Genomic DNA, 24,494 nt, shown 5'->3' on the forward strand with positions numbered 1-24,494 from the left:
TCTTAAAGTATTAATTGAAGAGCCATCAGTGTTGCTCGAGCACATAAAAAAAGCCCAAAATGGATTTCCGAAATTTACTTCAAATGAATGAAAATGTACTTTCCTAATATGGTGCCGAAAGATTTTTTTTACACTTATTTTGTGTTCACCCTTCTTTGCTCAATTGATAAACAAATAATTGAGTATCCTGGGATTTTTGAAGAACCGTTAAGTGCCATTTAAAGTGCAGGTTTCCAACCCCATTACGTAAATGACCCCATTCCCATCATTTCCCCTGAGGTAGACTCTGACCCAAACCAACAGCTGCAGGTCCCACATTGCCAGTGGTGGGGCAGGGCTCCAGTATTTATGTATTAACAATAAATGACTGAAAATGTAAATTCATTACCCCTCTACCTTTGGTTCTTTTGAATTATTCTTCGACACTGGAATCTGGTGAGCGTTACTATGGAAACAAACACCCTCTGTTTGTGAATCTATGTTCCTAGCTTTCTGTGCAGACTGTGAGCATCTTTTGAGGCTGGAAAATGGTGCACCGATCAGTCTGGAGCAAGGTAACATGTCATGTTTTTGTATAGCCTAGCAACCCAGAAGCAATGAACTCAATTTAATTCATAGTTTTTCTAATCCTCTAACGAAACTTCATTTAAAAATAAGATATTCTTTGTTAAATGACATGCATTCACAAAAATTGTACATATTATAGTTTATGTAGGGAAAGAGCAATTTATAATGGATAAATAAGTCAACTAATTTTAATTATTAGATATATGGACAAATAGTTTATATATTAAACTTTAAACAGAGATAACCTTGTTTGTTGTTAACATATCTACAGCATTTTTGTTAGTGCCTTCCTCAGAAATAACCTGTAACCTATCGATAATTGTTTGATTCAAAATGGATTAATCCATGGGGCTATCCTTTAAATGGTACTGACCTGCTTGTTAAATGGAAAGGCAGAGGCCCTCGTCTATAATCTGCCTTCAATCAACCCACACTAATCAGTCCTGATACTTGTAAAATTTAGCCTGGATCTACTTAACTAAGCTGGATTGACACGAGGTAAAACAGAGCAATGGAAGGAAGGAGTGAGAGAGAAAAGCAAGCAAGAAAGAGAGAGAAATAAATAGAGATTGAGAAAAGCAAGAGAGACAAGGAAAGAAAGAGGGAGAGAAAGAAATATATGTAAAGAGAGAGGGGGAGAAGAGAGAGAAAGCAGGAGAGAGAGGAAAGTGTGTGTGAGAGAGAAAAGTGTGTGTGAGAGAGGAAGAGAAAATCCAAATTGGATTTCAGGTTTTCAGGTGATTCTAAATGGTTTGTTTCTCCTCTCTGAAAATTGTTGCTGACAGGTTATTTGACTCTCACTCTGGGGCTCTGTTCACATCAGGTGTACCATGTGACTCTGCAGCTACTGGGGAGTAATACTGGGTTTAAAAAAAAATAGCTCAATCCAACTACCTTTGGTCATGCATTATTAAATGAATGCAGAACAGGTTGCTTATATTACATGAATAAGACTGAAGTTTAGCTTTGTTGTTGGATTCAGCAATAAAAACAGAGACTAGCTGCAGCCCTTCAAGGTCCTCCCAGTGGTAGTCCTTTTCAGTATTTTCAGTATTTATTTATATCTTAATGCTTGCGTAAGCCACAGGCTCAAAGTCTTCATGAAAGCTTGGTATATGATTGGGCACAACAGTGTCCATCTTAGCTTCAGCTCCTCCCCTGGCAAGTCAAAGATACGTGATGTGTCTCATCCCTACTCTGTATTTATGACAATTTCAGTGGGACAGAAGAATCAGCCCTCTGTGTGGTGGAGATAAAGGAGCTATCATTCTGAACAGTCTGTGGATAGATGTTTTAAATGGTACTTTGGGGACAGCTGCTGTATTTTGTTAAAAACAGCAAAAGTGGACATGGCTCAACGTGTTGGTATTTCTTTTAACTACCATTGTGCCTCCGTTAACCAGGCAGGGGAACCATATAGATTTGGGTGACTTGTACAAGTTGACGTCTCCACCAAGCTTTCCATGCTGGTGGGGCTGTTGTTGGTTATCACAACCCTACATGTTGCCATGCTTAAAGCACCCAAGGCCAAAAATGTCTCCTGGGTAAGTACTATAAGTACTATATGCTAGAATGAGAATGTTTTATAGTTTAAAAATACTGTCCTTGTCATATTGACTTGATCTTTACACACAAAATTGTAAAAAATAGATGATAATTAAAATGTGTTACTAATTATCTATCTATCTATTTGGCAAAACATTTATTTAAGAATTTTCAAAACCACAATGCAGGCAAAGTTTTAACAAAATGTTTTTCCTACTTATTAATGTGCAATAAATTATGATGGTTTTTCATGTCAGACACATATTAAATGTAACAACAGTAAAAATGTAACCTGCCTGATTAATTGTAGTTTTATTATTACCTGGCACAAGATTTTTTTCTAGAAGTAATGAAATCTCTTGAAGATATGTATCTTATGATGACCTAGAAACTGATTAGAACTTCTGCAGATTTTATTTCAGTTGTTTAATTAAAGGAGAGTGGAAGGATGTTATATCTGTTACACCTTTCTGCTTATTAAGTGAAAAAGAAATTGTGCTCTTGTGAGGGCAAATGGATAATGTCATTTGTGAAAGAAAATGTAGCTGTGTTTAGAATGGAATGATTGGTGGAAAGCAGATGTAGTTAAGTTGGGTTCACAAGGATTGTTTCCCAAAGCGAAAGTTGAGCACCTTAGGGCTACACCTGCTGAAGCTAAACAATAAATACACAAAGAAACAGATGGATAGATTGTAAACCAGAGGGGAATTTAGATTAAACAAGCAGCATATATACACTCAATCCTTTGATTATCATTGTACATAGCTTAATGCTTTTTCATTCAGGAAATGAAACACCAGTGGGCTTTTATGAATCTTTTGTTTTTATCTTTGCATACATCCCATCTCAACCAACTTGAAATGAAACCAGTCCCTGCCATAGGGTATAAAGTAGGAAGAACAGATGCCAATCCCAGTTAGAGATTAATTCTTCTAATATAAAGTGCTTCAGAATCTAAATCCAAGTTGATTTAAGTCATTCTTTGTCAGCCTCCTGTTATATGCTCCATATAATAATTCAGTGATCCAGATGTTATTGGTGATGGGCATTATACTAACTTACAACATGAATCTTTAATTAAAGAAGGTGACCTATTTTGCTTTTCAAATATTATCAACTCTGGTACTGCAGATAGAAACTGTGTTAACGTTAACATTGCATTTCCTGGCTGGGAGGTCAAATATCATCTAATGCGTAAAATCTCCCGAGCTGTTGTGCTGGGAGCACAGAGGATAAGGAGACATTGAGAACAATTTGAAAGTCAATTGGACTTCCTAATTTAGATTATTTTAAAAAAGCAAAAGTTCCAGCAGTTAAACTAAAGTGTGGCAATATGTTTTTAAAAAAATGCAATTCTGTGGCTATCCCTGAAAATAAGTGTGTTGAAAGTGTAAAGTAATTTTCTTTTAACATTCTAAATGGTAAATTATCAAGGGTTGTGAAAGGTTGTTTTGCCCTCAGCTGCTTCAATGACACCTCATCTGATAATTTAAAACCTCTGCAATCTTACAGAGTAAATTAAAAAGGGCAAAGAATACCTCAAATAATGTGCAGTATGTGGTGGTCCCACCGGCCTACTGAAGGGGACAACCTCTGTACCTGCAGGAGTGTACCACCGGCCTACTGCAGGGGGCACTCTCTGTACCTGCAGGAGTGTACCATCCGCCTACTGCAGGGGGCACTCTCTGTACCTGCAGGAGTGTACCACCGGCCTTCTGAAGGGGGCAAACCTCTGTACCTGCAGGAGTGTACCACCGGCCTACTGCAGGGGGCACTCTCTGTACCTGCAGGAGTGTACCGCCGGCCTACTGAAGGGGACAACCTCTGTACCTGCAGGAGTCTAAGGGGACAGGACAACACCTGGCCAGTTGTTCATCAGTCAGCCCGAAGGGATCAAACCCCACCCGGTAGGGTGTCAATCACCCTCCGGGATATAAGCCTGTGCCGGCCTCCCGAGGCCTCACTCAGAGTTGCTGCAGTCAAAGCCACTCTGGCCCTGTGGAAGTCTTTGTGGATTAAAGCCTGTTGTACAGTCTTTATCTTTGTGTGTGTCTGATTCTGGCTAACAGTGCGCCACACAGTACCTCACATGTCTTTAGAAATGAAGGATGTGCTTTTTTGGTAGCTAAATTTATGCCAGCCTCAATGCCCAAAGGGACAACATAATTGCAAGGATCTGTGCCATGAACTTGCAGGAATTCGTTTTCATTTTCCTTTCCCACCTGCGTGCCACTTCCCATCTGAGTAGTCTGCCCTAGAGAAGCAAGTGAAGATGGCAGAGGCTTTCCAAGGAGGCAAGGGAAATTGAAATGAGTCACCCTGGAAGCTTTCATATCGCTGCTTCAAACTAGCACGTGAAAGATTGAGTACGAACCAGCTGCCTGCCCATTGACAAGTGATGTCGCATATAGCAAAGGAGATGCACAAGGTGCAGATGGATCGGATGCACCTGAGGTGCTGAGCCTTGAAGATTAATGATGAAAATTACATTGATGTTTAATAAGGTGGAGTGAGCTTACTTTTCCATGAGGATTTCAGTTAGCTTTGAGGTGGGTAATTTTGACTAATGGATATGAATACAACCAAAAAAGTACTTGAGTTTAAAATGAATTTAAATAGTAGGCCTCACTCATTTTTAATTTAATTCAGAGATCTAGCACAGCAACAGGCTCTTCTGGCCCAGGAGTCTGCACCTTCCAATTATACTCCTATGAGCAATCAACCTATTAAGCCGTACATCTTTGGAATGTGGGAGGAAACTGGAACACCTGGAGCAAACCCCTGTGGTCACGGGGAGATCTCGAGTTGATTCTGATCAATAGCTTCTATCTTATAAAGCATGAATTCAATCAAGTGAATGCATGTTAAAACAGTGGGCAATATTCAAAAATGCTGGAGAAACTCAGCAGATCATGCTGTATCCACAGGTAGTAAAAGAAAGTCGACATTTCAGACCCGAGACCTGCATTGAGACAGTACTATGGCACCGCTGGTCGAGCCATGGCTTTTCACTGCCAAAGACCTGGGTTCACACCTGACCTTGGATGCTGGAGTTTCCATTTCCTTCCTGTGACTGCATGGGTTTTATCCAGGTGCTCTTGTTCCACATCTGAAAGATGTGACGATTCAGAGGTTAATATGGCACTATTACTTGTCACGAGTGTGTAGATGATGGGTAGATTCTGCGAGAGGTTGATAGGACTGTGGGAAAAATAAAAAGGGGATTCATATGGGTGCTTGATAAGGACTCCAGAGGCTAAAGGGCCTGTCTCCACAATGAATAAATCTTTCACTCTCAGTGGCAAATCATTCTAGTTGCGCGAGGTGTCAGTGAACCTTACTGTGTTTGTATTGCTCATTGTGGCTGGACTTGTTCTCAAAATTTGGGGAGGCACAGTTAAAGTAGCATTTAGCGCCACACTGTTACAGCACCAATGACCGGGATTTGAATCCAGCACCGTCCGTAAGGAGTTTGTACATTCTCCCCGAGTATGCACAGGTTTTCTCCAGGTGCTCTGGTTTCCTCCCACCCTTCAAAATGTATGGGGGTTGGAGGTAAATTGGGTGTAATTGGGCAGCATGGGCTCATGGGTCTAATTTTTAAAAAAATTAAAATATGTCGGTGTATTGAAAGGAGCAGGTGTGGAATATTCTCACATGAATAAAAGTAGCTGTTTCATATTTGTAGGTTTTACATCTGCTTCAGTTATAATCCATTCTTGCTGCATGTACAATGGAGTGACTCTGTGAAACCCTTTTAAAAGCTGTCAACAATATTTTTTTGTTTGGAGGCTTTATCTCAGATCAAGTCTTCTGCACCTATTCTTCCGGTGTTCCCAGCTAACAATGGGAGTCAGGATATTGTACCAGAGGATGGAAAACAAAAAAAAATCTTGTGTGGATGGCCTGAGGTGTCAAATCTTTATTGCCTCAGAATGTAGAAAATGCAAAGGACATGGAGCTTTTGACAAACTGTGGCAGCTCTCCTTTTGGAAGTAAAACACCGTGGTTGAAGTATAAACACAATGCTGGAGGAATTCAGCAGGTCAAACAGTGTACTTTATATAGCAGTGATAAAGGTACATAATCAATAATTCAGGCTTTGGCCCTTCATCAAGGTATGAGCAAAATGTTAAGCAGGCACCCGAACACAAAAAATACAAACGCAGGCAATGTATTTTTACCCTTGCTATATGAAGTACACTGTTTGACCTGCTGAGTTTCTCCAATGTTGGGTTTTACAGCTCTCCTTATGTACTTGGGACCATTTTGCATCTTGCACCTTTTCCTTTTGTGGATCACAGGGCCTTGAAGCACAGAAACAAGCCCTTTGGTCCAAATCAGCCATGCTGACCAAGTGGCCTATTGGACCTTGACCAATCTGCCTGTGTTTGGCCCATATTGTAAAGGTTAAAACCTTGTGGTTTTGGATTTGTCATTAATTTTTTGCCATCCCTTTTTTAAAAAAAAATATTGTTTGTAGTGTTAACAGAGTGACTGTGTGTCGTAATATCTGAGCAAACATTTACAGTTCATTCTTCGAAGAATCATGACAGAGGTGTGAGCTTGAGATATTTTTCTTTGAATTCATCTTATTTTGTCTACTTCTTATATTTGCTTAGAGTTGAATATCATTATATAATTATACAGCTTTGTTTATTCATCTTTATGAAAATATCAAAGCAAAGTTATGCAAAATATTTATTTGTTTTATCAATGAAAAAAAGCTACCTAAAGCTGCAACTACAAGTTTGGTTTATTGGATTAATAAGATAATAATTTGGAATATCGTTGCTCATGTTTCCTTGAAGTTGACACATTTTGAAATTGGGAAATATTAGCACTAGGCAAGTGTCGTCTACACATATCCCCTATCCAATTGAGGTCACAGTTCATCTCTTTTAAATGGTATTAGCTACCATTTCATCTGCCAGCTTGTTCGATATATGCGTCATCCTCTGCATGAACCGCCCCTCAGGTCCCCTGTTGAACCCTTTCCTTCCTATCGTAAATCTGCCCCCTCAATTTTAGACTCCTCTACCCTGGGGAAAAGACAATGACCATTCACCTCATGAATTTTATGAACATTTATCAGGTCAAGATAATATGGTCCGGGGGAGGGGGGGAAATGTCAGGGCTATCCAGACTTTTCTTATAACTCAGGCTCTCTGGTTCCGCTAACATCCTTGTGAATCGTTTTGATCCCGTTTACAGCTGAATGCATCCCGCCGGAGAACCAGAAATCTACACAGAACCTGCACCAACATCTTGCTGTAGAAAACCAGGAAATGGTCATTCGATACTTCAAGTGCAAGTTTATAATCAACTGACTGTACATATACAACCAGACGAACAACATTTCTTTAGACTATACTTACACACATGCACACAAAATAAATACACAGCACATAATAATCACAGATATACAAAAAGATGTAATTTGAAATAATTATAGATAAATAAGTTGGAAGGTGGATGAGCTGAAGGTGTGGATTGATACTTGGAAGTATGATGTGGTAGCGATTAGTGAGACATGGTTGCAAGAGGGATGTGATTGGCAACTGAATATCCCTGGGTTTCGTTGTTTTAGGTGTGATAGAGTCGGAGGGGCAAGAGGAGGTGGGGTTGCATTGCTTGTCAGGGAAAATATTACAGCGGTGGCTAGGAAGGATAGATTAGAGGGCACATCCACGGAGGCTATTTGGGTGGAACTGAGGAGTAGGAAAGGAGAGGTTACACTTGTAGGGGTGTATTATAGACCACCCGGAGGGGACCGAGACCTAGAGGAGCAAATCTGTAGGGAGATAGTAGATATTTGTGATAAGCACAGGGTTGTAATTATGGGAGATTTTAATTTTCCACATATAGATTGGGAAACACATTCTGTGAAAGGACTGGATGGGTTAGAGTTTGTGAAATGTGTGCAAGATAGTTTTTTACAACAATATGTAGAGGTGCCGACCAGAGAAGGAGCAGTGTTAGATCTACTGTTGGCAAATGGGATGGGTCAAGTGACGGAGGTTAGTGTTGGCGAGCACTTCGGGTCCAGTGATCATAATGCCATCAGCTTCAATGTCATTATGGAAAGAGAGAAGTCAGGGCCAAGGGTTGAGGTTTTTGATTGGGGAAAAGCTAGATTTGAGGAGATGCGAAAGGACTTGCAGGGTGTGCATTGGGACAATTTGTTTTATGGGCAGGATGTTGTAGAGAGATGGAAGTCTTTTAAAGATCAGATTTTGAGAGTGCAAAAGCTTTATGTTCCTGTTAGGTTAAAAGGAGGGGCAAAAAGTTTGAGAGAGCCGTGGTTTTCAAGGAATATTGGAAACTTGGTTCGAAGAAAAAGGGAGGCGTACATTAGATACAAGAAGCATGGAGTTAAGGAGATGTTTGAAAGATACATTGAATGTAAGAGGAATCTTAAGAGAGGAATTAGGAAAGCTAAAAGAAGGTACGAGGAAACTATGGCAAGCAGGGTGAAAACTAATCCAAAAGAGTTCTACAAATATATTAATGGTAAAAGGAAAGCTAGAGACAAAATTGGTCCCTTAGAAAATCAGAGCGGAAAACTGTGTGTGGAGCCTAGAGAAATGGGGGAGATATTGAACAGTTTCTTTTCTTCGGTATTCACTAAGGAGAAGGATATTGGGAGATGTGAGATAAAAAAAGCAAATTGGGTAAATATGGGGAATATAGAGATTACAAAAGATGTAGTTTTAGGGCTTTTGAAGAATATAAAGGTGGATAAGTCTCCGGGACCAGACGGGATCTTCCCCAGGACATTGAGAGAAGTGAAGGAGGAAATAGCAGAGGCTCTGGCGGTAATTTTCCAAATGTCATTAGATATGGGGATAGTGCCGGAGGATTGGCGCATTGCGCATGTGGTTCCGTTATTTAAAAAGGGTTCAAGGAGGAAGCCTGGCAATTATCGGCCTGTAAGTTTGATGTCTGTGGTAGGTAAATTAATGGAGAAAATTCTTAGAGATAGTACTTATAAACATCTGGATAGACAGGGTCTGATCAGGAGCACTCAACATGGATTTGTGGGAGGAAGGTCATGTTTGACCAATCTGATTGAATTTTTTGAAGAGGTGACTAGGAATGTGGATGAGGGTAGCGCAGTGGATGTTGTCTATATGGACTTCAGTAAGGCCTTCGATAAGTTACCACATGGAAGGTTAGTTAGGAAGGTGCAGTCTTTAGGTATAAATTTTGAGATAGTCAAATGGATTGAACATTGGCTGAAAGGGAGAGGCCAGAGAGTGGTAGTGGATAATTGTCTGTCAGGTTGGAGGCCGGTGACCAGTGGTGTGCCTCAAGGATCTGTATTGGGCCCATTGTTGTTCGTTATATACATTAATGATCTAGATGATGGGGTGGTGAATTGGATTAGTAAATATGCAGACAATACTAAGATAGGTGGAATAGTGGATAATGAAGAAGGTTTTCAAGGATTGCAGAGGGATTTGGGCTGCTTAGAAAAGTGGGCTGAAAAATGGCAGATGGAATTTAATGCTGATAAGTGTGAGGTGCTTCATTTTGGTAAGAAGAATCAGAACAGGACATACGTGGTAAATGGGAGAGCATTGATGAATACAGAAGAGCAGAAAGATTTAGGAGTAACGGTACATCGTTCCCTGAAGGTAGAAACTCACGCGAATAGGGTGGTGAAGAAGGCTTTTAGTATGCTGGCCTTTATCAATCATTGCATGGAATATAGGAGTTGGGAGGTGATGTTGAGATTGTATAAGACATTGGTGCGGCCTAATTTGGAGTTCTGTGTGCAGTTCTGGTCGCCTAATTATAGGAAGGATATAAACAGAGTGGAGAGAGTGCAGAGAAGGTTTACCAGAATGTTACCTGGGTTTAAGCATCTAGAGTATAGGGAGAGATTGGACAGATTAGGTCTTTATTCTTTGGAGCGTAGAAGGTTGAGAGGGGATTTGATAGAAGTATTTAAGATTATGAAAGGGATAGACAGAGTGGATGTGGATAGACTATTTCCGTTAAGAGGAGGAAAGATTAAAACAAGAGGACATGAGTTAAGAATTAAGGGGCAGAGGTTTAGAGGTAACATGAGGGGGAACTTCTTTACTCAGAGAGTGGTAGCCGTGTGGAATGAGCTTCCGGGAGAAATAGTGGCGGCGGAGTCAATTGTATTATTTAAGAAAAGGTTGGACAGGTATATGGATGAGAAGAAGATGGAGAGTTATGGGCATTGTGCAGGGAGGTGGGACTAGAGAGGGGTGTTTGGTTCGGTGCGGACTAGAAGGGCCTAATGGCCTGTTTCTGTGCTGTAATTGTTATGTTATGTTTTTATGTTAAGATATAGATATTCATAGTTGCTTCTATAATTGAGTCATCCAATGATTAACATACGGTTAAATTATTCTTCTACTACTGCAGAACACTTTTGTTTTTGTGGATCATTTGAAAATAACAGCGGATTTGTTGTTGAGGAAAGAAATAGAAGAGCTACTGGAGCTACTGCAATGGCAGCACTGCCCTTGGTGTGGACCCTGGAGAGTAGAGAGCGCAGAAACAGCGTTACTCCGAAGTGTTCAACAGTCAGTCCTAATGCCTGCTGCTCCATGCGGGCATTAAACAGACTGACATAGGAGCTGATAAGTGATTTGAACTAAAATCTTGAAGCCTAAGATGTGCTCAGCTGTGGCCACAAGGAGTTGCAGACTCCAGGGAGCAGCTGACCAGCACAGGGCACCAGAAACAGGGAAAACACCTCCACCCCATTGGAGGAGAGATGACCTTACAGGATGGTGACTATGGCAGCAGACCAGCAAGGGGCTCAGCGGCTGATGGACCCACACAGGATGTGCACAACTTGTGGTTAGGGGACCGGTACGGGCTGCTGGAAACTAGCTCATGGGAGCCTTGTGTGCCAAAGCCTTCCCAATCACATCGGAGGTTTGGATCTGGACCTTCGGTTATTGATGGATTGAACAGGAATCGGTGCAGCTTCACAGACTGTCGGAGGATTGAAAGCAAATTCATGGACACTCGGTGATCCTGAAGGGACCTCTCCATTGCCTCTCTTTCTCACATATTGTAAGGAGCACCAGGTGACACTACTGGTGATTTGTTTGTCTGCCCTTATGGCAGGCAGAAGGCAATTTTGTGTGATAACGGCATGACAATAAAGGAATAAAACATAGAGCTATAGAATAATATTGCAATGAAATAGATCCCTTTGGTCCTTCTAGTTTATGCCGAACCATTTCTAGTCCTACTGATCTGCACCTCCATACCTCTCCCATCCATGTACCTGTCCAAATTCATCTTAAATGTTAAAATTGAACACACATTCACCACTTCAGCTGGCAGCTCATTCCACAATCTCACCATTCTCTGTGTGAAGTTGTTCCCCTCATGTTTTCCATAAATTTTTCCCTTTCCACCTTAATCTATATTCTTTGGTTTATAACTCACCAACCCTCAGTGGAAAAGGTCTACCTATATTTACTCTGTTTAACCCCCTCATAATTTTAAATACCTTTATCAAATGTCCCCTCATTCTTCTATGCTCCAGGGAATAAAGTCTTAACATGTTTAACCTTTCCCAGTAACTCAGTTCCTGAAGTTCGGACAACAACCTAGTCAATCTTCTCTGCACTCTTCCTATCTTATTGATATCTTTCCTGTAGTTAGGTGACCAAAACTGCACACAATATTCCAAATTTGGCCTCACCAATGTCTTACACAGGTTTACCATAACATCCCAACTCCTATATTCAATACTTTGATTTATGAAGGCAAATCTGCCAGAAACTCTATTTACAACCGTATCTACCTGTTGCGCCATTTTTAGAGAATTATTATCAGTATTCCCAGATGCTTTGTTCTCCACAGTCCTCAGTGCCCTACCATTTACAGTGTATGTCCTTTCTTGGTTTGTCCTTCCAAAATGCAACACCTCACACTTGTCTGCATCAAATTCCATCTGCCTTTTTACAGCTGGTCCAGATCCCACTGCAAGTTTTGGAAACCTTCTTTTCTGTCCACAATACCTCCAATACCTCTGCAAACTTGCTCATCCAATTTACCACATTATCATGCAGATCATTGATCCAAATGACAATCAGCAATGGTCCCAGCACCAATCCCTGAGGCACACCACTCATCACGGGTCTCCAATCAGATTTTTTTTCAGATTTCAGATTTATTGTCAGATTACATACATGACATCACATACAACCCTGAGATTCTTTCTCCTGTGTGCGGGCCAGAATTGCCACTAACTGTTAGTGCACAAAAAAAACTGTACACAGTGTATACATGTGAACAAATAAAGACCTGTAAACAGATAACAAATGTAATCAAACTGTGCAATACAGAGAGAATATAAAGGAAAATCATTAATGTATACAAGAGTCCTTAAATGATTTTCTGATTAAGTTTGCCGTTAAGGAGTCTGATAGTGGAGGGATACCAACTGCTCTTTAAATTGGTGATGCGGGGGGCGTGGCAAGATGGCAAAGTGTGAAGACGTGTGATTCCACCTTCCCACAGTTAGACTTCTAAAAACCCGAATTTAAAATTTGTAAAAGTGGTTAAACATAATATTTACAGACTTTGTAATATTGGAGGATTGCAGTGGCTGCAAACGTGAAAAAATCAAAAGCACAATTGCAAAAGAAATTACCTTACAAAAATGTTGAAGAACTGAGGCCTACTTACCAAGTTGAAGCCATCGAGTCGTCAACTAGAGTTCCCAAGCCTCAGAGGATTCCTGCTCGGTTGAGTATTACGCCGGCGCTGATCGCACAATCGCAAGATGGCGCAGGCTGTTATGGGCTCGGCCGGCCCTGACTCATGCCCCCATGAGTCCGAGGGCACGGGCAGATCGGCCGAGTGAAGACAGACCCACGAGCCTGCTATATTGCCTGGCAGTCCAGGAGCGTGCAGTGTAGCATCGGAAGAAGCCCCTGAGCGGTCGGTGACTTTGTCGGGCATGCGTGGAGCGTCGCGGGTCCAGGAATTACTGGATAAGGTGTGGGCTGTGGGGGAGCCCAGACGGAGGCGGGCTAATGAGGTCAGCACGCTGTCGATGGGCATCCAGACCCGCAGCCGTACTGGAAGAGGACCTATGATGTTAGAGGAGGAAGAAAGATCAACATTACAGGAACTTACACAAGAAGAAATGGGGGCTAAGACCAGAGAAGGTAGGCCTCAAAGGAAGGTGATGGAACCTGGATGGATTCCGTGTTCACAATTTTGGAAGGGATTGCTCATCAAATGGAAAATATGTCAATACAGATGTCTACTCAGATGACTCAAGGATTTATGGAAATGAAAACTAAAATGACTACTATATATGAAGAAATGACCTTATTGAAGCAAGATATTAATGTAGTTAAAAGTGATGTTAGTGGATGTATAAAATCAGTGGACAGTATACAAGATAATTTTTGAAAGATTGAAGAAGCTTTTTTTGAATGTAAGAACCAAGTGGAACATAATAGAGAAAAAATGGAAAAAGTGGAGGATTCGTTGGGGGATTGTGTGTCCAGAAGAAGGAATTATTGAAGAAGATTGATTCATTAGAAAATCAGGATGAAGAAATAACGTAAAAATAGTAGGTCTTCTAGAAGATATAGAAGGTTCTAATCCAGTAAAATTTTTAAGAATTGGATTCCTGAGGAGTTGGGCAAGGAATTTTTTCCAGATGGTCTGGAGTTAGATCGAGCACATAGATCTGGGGTGACTCGATGGATGACTGTTCTAGTGACTGCTGCTGTGCAGCAGACATCTGTGTTTCCTCCACATTGTTCACACATCTGGCCGGCGCGAGATCCCTGGTGGCCACCGAGTCTTCTCTTCCATCTGGGAATGTGACGAAGGCGCACTGAGGGTTCGCGTTTCTCAACTCCACTTGATCCACCAGCGGGTCCGTTTTGTGGGGTCTGCAGTGCTTCCGGAGGAGAACAGGTCCCGGTGTCATCATCCATTTAGGAAGAAACCGTTTGCAGGCCAACCACCACGAGCAGTTTTGATTCGTTGTTTGAAAGACCAGGTCAGAGAAATGATACTGCGAATGGCGGTGCAGAAGGCACGACAGAATCAGGCTCCAATGATGGTCCAGAATAATAGGGTTTTTTTTAATGCAGATTTGAGTCAAGAAATTATTAGAAGGCGTCGAGAATTTAATTCAGCTTAAGAAGTATTGTGGCAAAAGGGATATAAATTTGCCTTTCGTTATCCGACCATGTTGAAAGTTTTTTATGGGAACTTTGTCTCAATTCTTTGAAAATGATCAATGTACTGACAATAACCACACCAGCAGTGCGAGTATAAGACAGCTTTAATAAACTAACATGTACACTAAGAGGTCTTGTCTCTGCAAGATGAACCTGGAAGTCTAGACTGTAGCTCTGGACTGCTTTATAGACAAGGTCACCGGGATGACCCCTGGTGACCTAATGGTGTAATTACATATCACCACATTCACCCCCACTTTAAAAATTTTTACCCCCCCCCCCCATCCTCCTTCCCTTGTTTGTAAGTTCATAAGTCCAAAATTTTTTGTGGCTTCCGTTGCTTTCTGGACCTCCTCGGTAATGGCATAGGGGTGGGGAGTGTGGCCTGCCTTTCGACCTTTCTTGGTGGAGGTGTGGGAGTGGGAAGTACTGGTTGGTCATGTGGCCGTGTGGACTGGGGATCCTATTGTATGGGATTAGGTTCTGCCATCAAGTCTAGGGTGGTGATATTTTGTGGGGCAGGCTTACCCAGGGTCCTGATTTCCAGGCTGGGTGGTATAGTCTTCTGGGGTGACTCGATTAATGACTGTTCTAGTGACTGCTGCTGTGCTCCTTGTTGATCCGTAGACATCTGTATTTCCTCCACATTGTTCACACATCTGGCCGGCGCGAGATCCCTGGTGGCCACCGAGTCTTCTCTTCTATCTGGGAATGTGACGAAGGCGCACTAAGGGTTCGCGTTTCTCAACTCCACTTGATCCACCAGCGGGTCCGCTTTGTGGGGTCTGCAGTGCTTCCGGAGGAGAACAGGTCCTGGTGTCATCATCCATTTAGGCAGCAATCTGCCCATCGTGGCTTTCCTTGTAAAAGAAAAGATACATTAATGTGGGGTCATGTTAGAGGCAGTACACAACAAAGAACGTTTAGAGTGTATGGCTTCTGGCAACACTTCTTGCCATTTAGTAACAGGCAGGTCTTTTGCTTTTAAGGTCAAGAGGACCATTTTCCAGATAGTGGCATTTTCCCTTTTGACTTGTCCATTCCCCCTGGGATTGTAACTTGTAGTGCGGCTGGTAGCAATCCCTCTCTTGTGCAGGTACTGTTGTACTTCTGCGCACATGAATGCTCCACTCTTGTCTGTGTGTATGTAGTTCAGGTACCCAAATATGCTGAAGATGGGTTGGAGGCATTTTATAACAGTGGCTGCTGATACATCAGAACACGGGATTGCGAAGGGGAAACGGGAATATTCATCTATTACGTTTAGGAAATAGACATTTCTATTATTGGATGGGAGAGGGCCTTTAAATCGACGCTGAGGAGCTCAAAAGGTTTGGTAGCTTTTATCAGGGTGGCTTTGTCTGGCCGGTAACATTGCGGTTTGCATTCCGCACAGATGGGGCAGCACTTGTTCACTGACCTCACTTCCTCTACTGAAAATGGGAGGTTTTGGGTTTTAATGAGGTGAAACAGTCTAGTGACCCTTGGGTGGCCCAGTTCATTGTGCAAGTTCTGCAACTGGGACGTGTGGTTAAGGATGGCACAAGTGCCTCTGGACAGCATGTCTGGGGGTTCGTTGAGTCTCCCGGGGCAGTATAGAATGTCGTAGTTGTTTTAAACTTTATTTATTCGTTCAAAAAACAAATAATATATGACGTATACAGCGATTAAACATGAGCATGAACTTTTTTTATATATATATAGAAAAGAACTGCCCCCCCTTTCAACCAACTCTCCTAAAGAGAGCCATAAAAAAAGAAAAAAGAAAGAATATTAAAAAAGAATGTCGTAGTTAAATGTAGACAATTCTATCTGCCAGTACAGGATTTTGTCATTCTTAATTCTCCCCCTGTTCTGGTTATCGAACATAAAAGCCACCGGCCCTTGGTCCGTGACGAGGGTGAAGTGTTTGCACGCCAGATGATGTCGCCAGTGCCTTACTGCTTCCACAATGGCTAGGGCCTCCTTCTCTACTGCTAAATGTCTTACCTCTGACCCCTGTAGGGTTTGCGAGAAAAAGGTCACCGGTTGTCCATCTTGGTTTAGGGTGGCTGCCAGAGCCATATCAGATGCATCTGTTTCTACTTGAAATGGGATCGACTCATCTATGGACCACATGGTAGATTTAGCGATATGGTCCCTAATGTCCCTGAATGCTCTGGTGGCTGCTGGGCACAATGAGAAAACTGAGGCTTTTATAAGTGGCCAGGCCCTTTCGGCGTAGTTGGGTACCCATTGGGCATAGTAAGCGAACAGCCCCAAACACCTTCCTGGTGCTAAAGATGCATTTGTCCCTGTTGTATGTTAGGTTCCATTCTTTGGTTGCCTGGAAGAAGTATTTTAAATTTGTTTCGTGATCCTCCTGAGTGTGGCCACAGATTGTCACATTGTCTAAGTAGGGGAACACCGCTTTCAGTTGGAACTCATCTACTATTCCGTCCATTTCTCTCTGAAACAGGGACACTCCATTGGTGACACCGAAGGGGAGTCGCAGAAATTGATACAGCCTGCCATCTGCCTCAAATGCCATTTAAATGTGATCGCTGTTTCTGATGGGCAGTTGGTGGTATGCTGCCTTCAGGTCTATGGTGGAGAACACTTTATACTGCGCAATGTTGTTGACCATGTCTGCTATGCGTGGCAGGGGATAGGCATCTAGTTGTGTAAATTTGTTGATTGTCTGGCTGTAATCCACTACCATGCGCAGTTTTTCTCCTGACTTTACTACAACCACCTGGGCTCACTGCTCTATGATGCCCTCCTGTAGTAGCCTGTGGATCTCTGTCCTAAAGAAGGCTCTGTCCCTCAGGCTGTACCTCCTGCTCTTTGTGGCTATCGGTGTGCATTCTGGGGTCAGGTGTGTGAACAGCGGAGGGGGTTCTATGTTCAGGAGAGACAGGCTGCAGTGTTGTTTCTTCGTAAGGCGTAGTGGGGGGTGAAGCCCGTTGAACACTATTGTAATGCTTTCCAACTGGCACTGAAAATCTAACCCCAATAGTATTGGGGCACAGAGGTGAGGGAGTACTAGTAATTTGAACCTTCCGTATTTTGTGCCCTGGATTTCTAGAGTAACCCTGCAAAACTGTTTTACCTCAACCGCAAGGCTGTTGGCTGCTAACAGGATCTGGTGCTCACTCAGGCGTGTGGGGAGGGCAAGGCGGTTGACTAACCCCTTGTCAATAAAACTTTCAGTGCTTCCAATATCTATTAAGTGATTTACCCTCACATCATTAATTTTGATGCACACAATGGCATTTGATAAATTGTGTGGACTCGACTGATTCATACGTAGAGAAGCAAGTCTGGCATGTCCTTCATGTCCTTCGAGCCGATAGTACTCGGCGTCATATTCATCTCTTGAAGACTGTCACCTCTGCTCTGCTCTGTAGCATTTGTTCAAGATGGCCGGCTGCACATAGCATTCTTCTTCTTCTGTTTGTCTATGGAGAAAGAAGAGCTTTCCCGCCCATGAAAATGGGCCTTGGCTGTGGCCTTGGGGCTTCTGCAGACTTTTGCATAATGCCCACGTTTTCCACAGTTGGAACAGACATTTTCTCTGGCAGGGCAGAGTGCTCTGGGGTGCTTTCTTTGTCCACAGAAAAAGCACTTGGGACCCTCAAGGTGCGGCTGCTGCTGTGAATTCCTGTGAGACAGCAAACTTTTCTTTTCGTGGGGCTAGAGAGTCCATCAGTGTGACGTTGGTCCCAGCCCCAGGGTCCTGTGAGTACACCTCCAATTCTTTCCTGGTGCTTTCTAAAGCTTCTGCAATAGTCTCTGCCTCATCTCGCCCCACCATTCCTTTCTCCAGCAATCGTATGCCCGCAACAATTCTGACTCTTCCTGAGAAATGGAATCCAGGGACGACTAGCACACACGTGCTTCCGAGAACAGATACAGTGAGGAACCGCTGCACTGGAATCGTGGTGGAATGTAGGGAAGACCACAGAAATACGATAGGGCAGGTAAGAAATGGTCAAGAGACTTGCCTGCCCGCGGGTTTGCCGGTACAGGCGCCGCCGACCCTAAACCCCGGTCCGATCAGAAAGGGCCACTACAAGTGCGGGTGGAAGGATCTCCACAAGTCATGCTCGCGATTCCCATGAATGTGCAGAAGGTCCTCCGCATACTCTTGAGCTGATACTGCTTTAAAGTTGCAGCCTCACCCCAGCTCTTTCAGAGTATAAAGTCCCTGGCAGACTTCCCTACTTTTTGTGACCTGGTCATGAGTCTATACCGAGAGTGGAGTTCACTATGCCCCTTACTGTAATGCCTCTCTAAAATGCTCATTGCCTCTTGGTAGGACCTGGCATCCTGTATAAGGGTGGTCTCCCAGCTGGGCTAACAGCTCTTTATCCGATGCCTCAGCAACCTCCATGTAATTCAGAAAGCATCTCTGCCAGCAGCCGAAGTGCGTGCCGGCTCCGGGATTTCTGGGGTCAAGCTCCAGCCTGTCTGGACGCGGCACATGGCTAAGCCACAGTCTCTGACCCCTTAGATGTAGCAAGGGTGGACCCTGGGGTTCTGGGAGCTGCTGGTAGAGCCTCTGTGGGGCTTGTGTCTGCTGGAGGAGTAACCTGGGTGCTTGGGACTGTTGGCCGAGTCTGGGTTTGGGACATTTGCAGCAGGCTTAGGGGGGATCCCAGTGGTAGTGTCATGTCTCTGTGGTACTGGGGAAACTGCTGCTGGGGCACTGATGGTAGCGGTGTCTACTTTCCCTGCCTCTGGAGTGGTTGGGAATTCTGCACATTCATGGGAATCGCGAGAATGACTTGTGGAGATCCTTCCACCCGCACTTGTAGTGGCCTTTTCTGATCGGACCGGGGTTTAGGGTCCACGGCGCCTGTACCGGCAAACCCGCAGGCAGGCAAGTCTCTTGACCATTTCTTACCTGCCCTATCGTATTTCTGTGGTCTTCCCTACATTCCACCACGATTCCAGTGCAGCGGTTCCTCACTGTATCTGTTCTCGGAAGCACGTGTGTGCTAGTCGTCCCTGGATTCCATTTCTCAGGAAAAGTCTCCAGATGGTCGGGAATGTGCATTGGAGCAGAAGCAACTTCCATCTTAGTAGCTATCATATTAGTTTATTAAATTGTACTGACAATAACTACAACAGGAGTGCAAGTATAAGACAGCTTTAATAAACTAATATGTACACTAAGAGGTCTTGTCTCTCTGCAAGACGAACCTGGAAGGCTAGACTGTAGCTCTGGACTGCTTTATATACAAGGTCACCGGGATGACCCATGGTGACCTAGTTTCTCTTTGGCTTGGCTTCACGGATGAAGATTTATGGAGGGGTAATGTCCACGTCTGCTGCAGGCTCGTTTGTGGCTGACAAGTCCGATGCGGGACAGGCAGACACGGTTGCAGCGGTTGCAGGGGAAAATTGGTTGGTTGGGTTTGGGTGTTGGATTTTTCCTCCTTTGTCTTTTGTCAGTGAGGTGGGCTCTGCAGTCTTCTTCAAAGGACGTTGCTGCCCGCCGAACTGTGAGGCGCCAAGATGCATGGTTTGAGGCGATATCAGCACACTGGTGGTGGTCAATGTGGCAGGCACCAAGAGATTTCTTTAGACAGTCCTTGTACCTCTTCTTTGGTGCACCTCTGTCACGGTGGCCAGTGGAGAGCTCGCCATGTAACACGATCTTGGGAAGGCGATGGTCCTCCATTCTGGAGACGTGACCTACCCAGCGCAGTTGGATCTTCAGCAGCGTGGATTCGATGCTGTCGGCCTCTGCCATCTCGAGTACTTCGATGTTAGGGCTGAAGTCGCTCCAATGAATGTTGAGGATGGAGCAGAGACAACGCTGGTGGAAGCGTTCTGGGAGCCGTAGGTGATGACGGTAGAGGACCCATGATTCGGAGCCAAACAGGAGTGTGGGTATGAAAACGGCTCTGTATACGTTAATCTTTGTGAGGCTTTTCAGTTGGTTGTTTTTCCAGACTCTTTTGTGTAGTCTTCCAAAGGCGCTATTTGCCTTGGCGAGTCTGTTGTCTATCTCATTGTTGATCCTTGTATCCGATGAAATTACATATCACCACAATCATTATGCATTAATCTATGCTAATTCATTGCCAGATTTATGAGGAAATGGATGATTGTCATCACTGTCACCTAAGAGGAGGGTAAATGGCAATGGTAATGGGAAGAATGGAAAACTTGGAAAGAATGGGAATAAAGCTGAATTGACACAAAGTCTTCTTGATATAGAAGATCCGCAACAATCATTGGGACTGGAATCATTGGGTTAATTATTTTTGTATTAGTACTTTGTGAAAATCTGACTGGGGGTGGGGGTCGATGACACTGAAACTTTCAGTCATCTGCCACTAGTGGGTTTTACCACACCCAGATTTTTAGGGAGCTACTACCTTTTAGTAGTTTGCTTTGGGGACTGTTAGTTTTTTTTTGGAATTTTTACATAAGGAATTTGGAATTTTAAGGAAATTAGAGGGGAACATTATTTTATAGTAGTGGAATATATTATTAGATGAAGGTATGTCTAATTTGAATTTTGCAACTTTTAATGTTCAGGGTTTGAATAACCCAATTAAGCGTAAATGAGTTTTGGTTTATATAAGAAAAATGAAAGTTGATATTGCATTTTTGCAAGAAACACATTTGACTGAAAAAGAACATTTGAAATTGAAGAGAGAGTGGATTGGTCATGTATTTTCTTCTTCTCTTAATTCTGAAGCAAACGGTGTTGCAATTGTAATTCATAAGAAATTACTGTTTGAATTGAAATCGTTTGAAGGAAATGCTGGGAGAGTTTTGATGGTTAATTGTAAAATTTTTGCTGAATCATGAACTTTGTTAAATATTTATGCATCTAATGTAGACGATAAACTGTTTATGTCTGAGACTTTTTTATTGCTTAATCAGGCCAATAATTATATTTTGGTTGGGGGAGATTTTAATTGTGTTTTGGATCCTTTATTGGATAGATCTCCGAAAAGTAAAAGGAAATCAAAGGCGGCATACAAATAGGAGCTTTGATGAAGGATTTGAATCTGGTTGATGTTTGGAGGAGAGTAAACCCTACAGAGAAAGACTTTTCCTTTTATTCCTCTAGACATGATTCTTTTTCTAGAATAGATTTTTTTTTGGTTTCGGCACATCTGCAAGATAGAGTATTACAGGTTAAGTATAAAAGTCAGGTTATATCGGATCATTCTATCTTTTTTTTTCCTGTGTAGGTTCAAAAGTAGTACAATCATCTTACAGATGGAGGTTTAATACAATGCTATTGAAGAAACCAAAGTTTATTACTTTTGTTAAGGAGCAGATTACTTTGTTTTTGGCTGAGAATGTCAATTCGGTATGTAGTAATTTTGTACTGTGGGATGCTTTGAAAGCATATTTACGAGGGCAAATTATTAGTTTTACTACAAAAGTTAAAAGGTAATATGCGGCGGAAAGCTTAATGTTAGAGAAACAAATTGCTGAATTGGAAAAGCAATTTCAGAAAGATGTTACAGAAGATTTTAAAAAAGCTGCTTTAATGAAGTTGAAATTACATTATAATACTTTACAAACTTATCAGTATGAGCATCTACTTTATTGATCTAAGCAATGTTATTACAAACTGAGTAAGTGAGCTCATAAGGTATTAGCATGGCAATTAAAAACAGAACAGACATCATGAATTATTAATGCTGTGAAAAAGAATTCAATAGTTACCCATAAACCTCAGGAAATTAATGATCAGTTTTATTCATTTTATCAAAAATTATATACTTCTGAGGGAAAGCAGGATGCTGGTTCTATCGAATCCTATCTATCTAAATTAAATTTATCTGTTTTAGGGGAGGATGAGGTTAAAGAAATGGATGCTCCATTTATGGATTTTGAGATTAAAGAGGCTATACAAGAGATGCCAAATGGAAAGTCGCCAGGAGATGATGGATTTTGTGTTGAATTTTATAAAGTATTTTATGAAGATTTATCCTCTATATTTGGAGATGTGTTGCAGCAAGTAACAGTTGTTACTAGAATCTTGTTCAAGTGCTATAATTACTGTGATTCTTCGGAAATATAGGGACCCATTGAAAGTATCTTCGTATTAGCCTATTGCTTTATTAAATGTAGATTATAAAATTATAGCAAAGGTGTTAGCAAATAGACTTGCCAAATATTTACCTCAGTTGAACATATAGATCAAAAAGGTTTTATTAAAAATAGAAATGCATCAGATAATATTCTTAGATTGATAACATTAGTCAATGCATTTAGACAGCAACCCAACCATGGATGTGGAAAAAGCCTTTGAATGGGTCGAAATGAACTTTCTGTTTAAAGTGTTAGAGAAGTTTAATTTTAGCCCATATTTTATAGGCTGGGTTATATACAAATACAACTGCTAGGGTGGTGACAAATGGTCAAATTTTCTTATCATTTAACTTAACGCATTCAACTCGACAAGGTTGTCCATTGTCACCAGCCTTATTTGCATTGCCTATTGAACCATTAGCTCAGACAATAAGACAGAATGATAAGATTAAAGGAATGAAAATTGGGAGGATGAATATAAGATTAATTTATTTGTAGACGATGTACTGGTATATTTGACAGAACCGGAACAGTCTTTGAAATATTTACAAGATTGTTTGTTAAAATTTGGAGAGCTATCTGGATATAAAGTAAATTGGGATAAGAGTGAAATATTGCCAGTTGGGGATGGAGATTATTCAGAATATAAAAGTATTATAAAATTGAAGTGGTCAAATAGAATTAAATATTTGGGAGTGGTAGTAAACGCAGACTACCAATCTTTATATAAATTGAAGTATGTCACTTTATTAAAAAGGATTAAAATGGATTTGATTAAATGGAAAGATTTGCCGTTAACATTAATTGGTCAAGTAAATTGTATTAAAATGAATATTTTTCCTCGAATTCAATATTTGTTTCAGTCTATATCATGTTTACTTTCAAAGGGTTTTTTTCAGGATCTGAATAGGGCAGTGTGGGAGCTTTTATGGAAAGGAAAATTATCCCAAGTAGCTTTACATAAACTTATATGGAAATATGCTTTAGGGGGATTGCAGTTACTTCACTTTCAAAATTATTATGATGCAGCTCAATTGAAATTTGTTAGTAGATTGATGGATGTGGACCATCTTCCAAGTTGGGCAAAGGTGGAAATGGCTTGTATATCTGAAGTTGAGATACATCAATTTATATTTAAATGGAATGTGGATTTATTGGGGGAATGTAATATGCCGGTATTAAAACATTTGTTAAGGATATGGGTTAAAATAAACAGGGTTTTAGGATCAAAGGGTAAATTACCAATTCAAACCCCGTTGTATCATAACCAGCTTATTCCTTTTTCAATGTTTAATAATCATTTAAAGAGATGGAATTCTCAGGGCATAAAGATAATTCAGGACTGTTTTGAAGAAGGCCAATTTCTTTCTTCTATTCAATTGAGGGAGAAATTTGATACATCTGCAAATTCTTTGTTTGTGTATTATCAACTCAGAGCTTTGATAAAAGATAATTATGGTAAAGAAATGAATTTACCCATGTTGACAAAATTCGAGTCTTTGATTTCTTTTGTACCTAAGAAAGGTTATATTTCAGATATGTACCAATTATTACAGGATAGTGATAAACCGGAATGGGAGAAATCTAGGCTTAAATGGGAAAGTGACTTAACCTATATTTTTCCAGAAGATAATTGGAAGGTTATGTGCACTGATAGTGTAATTAAAGTGACAAATATACATTATGGAATGGTTAATTATAATTTTTTACATCAGTTATATTTGACTCCAGAGAAATTGAAAAAATATGGATTTAGTAATTCAGATTCTTGTTTTAGATGTGGACTACGTACTTGAACTTTTTTTTACATGCTGTTTGGTCTTGTTTTAAAGTACAACCATTTTGGGAAGGAATTAGGTTGGTTTTGGAAAAATTATTTAAGTTTAAATTACCGTTAGACCCATCAATCTTTTTGTTGGGCTATATTGTTTCTTTGAAAGGACGAGGGTTGGATAAATTTCAAATTGCATTTGTACATCTAGTGCTGTCTGTAGCACGAAAATGAGTAGCTAGTACTTGGAAGGATAATGCGGAGGTTAATATAACACGCTGGCATAATGAGTTGAGACATTGTATTATTATGGAAAAAAATTACATGTAATCTGCACGATAATTATT

General features: G+C 41.5%; 1 protein-coding gene across 4 annotated transcripts in view; it reads left to right on the forward strand.

Annotated features, from left to right (window-relative positions):
• The first annotated feature begins 1,875 nt into the window (after positions 1 to 1,875).
• The window catches only part of LOC138751826 (voltage-dependent L-type calcium channel subunit beta-2-like), a 313,138-nt gene continuing 290,519 nt past the window's right edge, over positions 1,876 to 24,494 (forward strand). For 2 of the 4 annotated variants that reach the window (XM_069914663.1, XM_069914664.1), the window contains exon 1: positions 1,876 to 2,111. In XM_069914663.1, the coding sequence (XP_069770764.1) occupies positions 2,031 to 2,111 (81 nt within the window). In that variant the 5' untranslated portion in view covers positions 1,876 to 2,030. The remainder of the gene's footprint in view (positions 2,112 to 24,494) is intronic. The other 2 variants (XM_069914659.1, XM_069914662.1) reach the window with 1 other exon arrangement.

Source organism: Narcine bancroftii, chromosome 1 (genome assembly GCF_036971445.1).
Source record: "Narcine bancroftii isolate sNarBan1 chromosome 1, sNarBan1.hap1, whole genome shotgun sequence".
NCBI lineage: Eukaryota > Metazoa > Chordata > Chondrichthyes > Torpediniformes > Narcinidae > Narcine > Narcine bancroftii.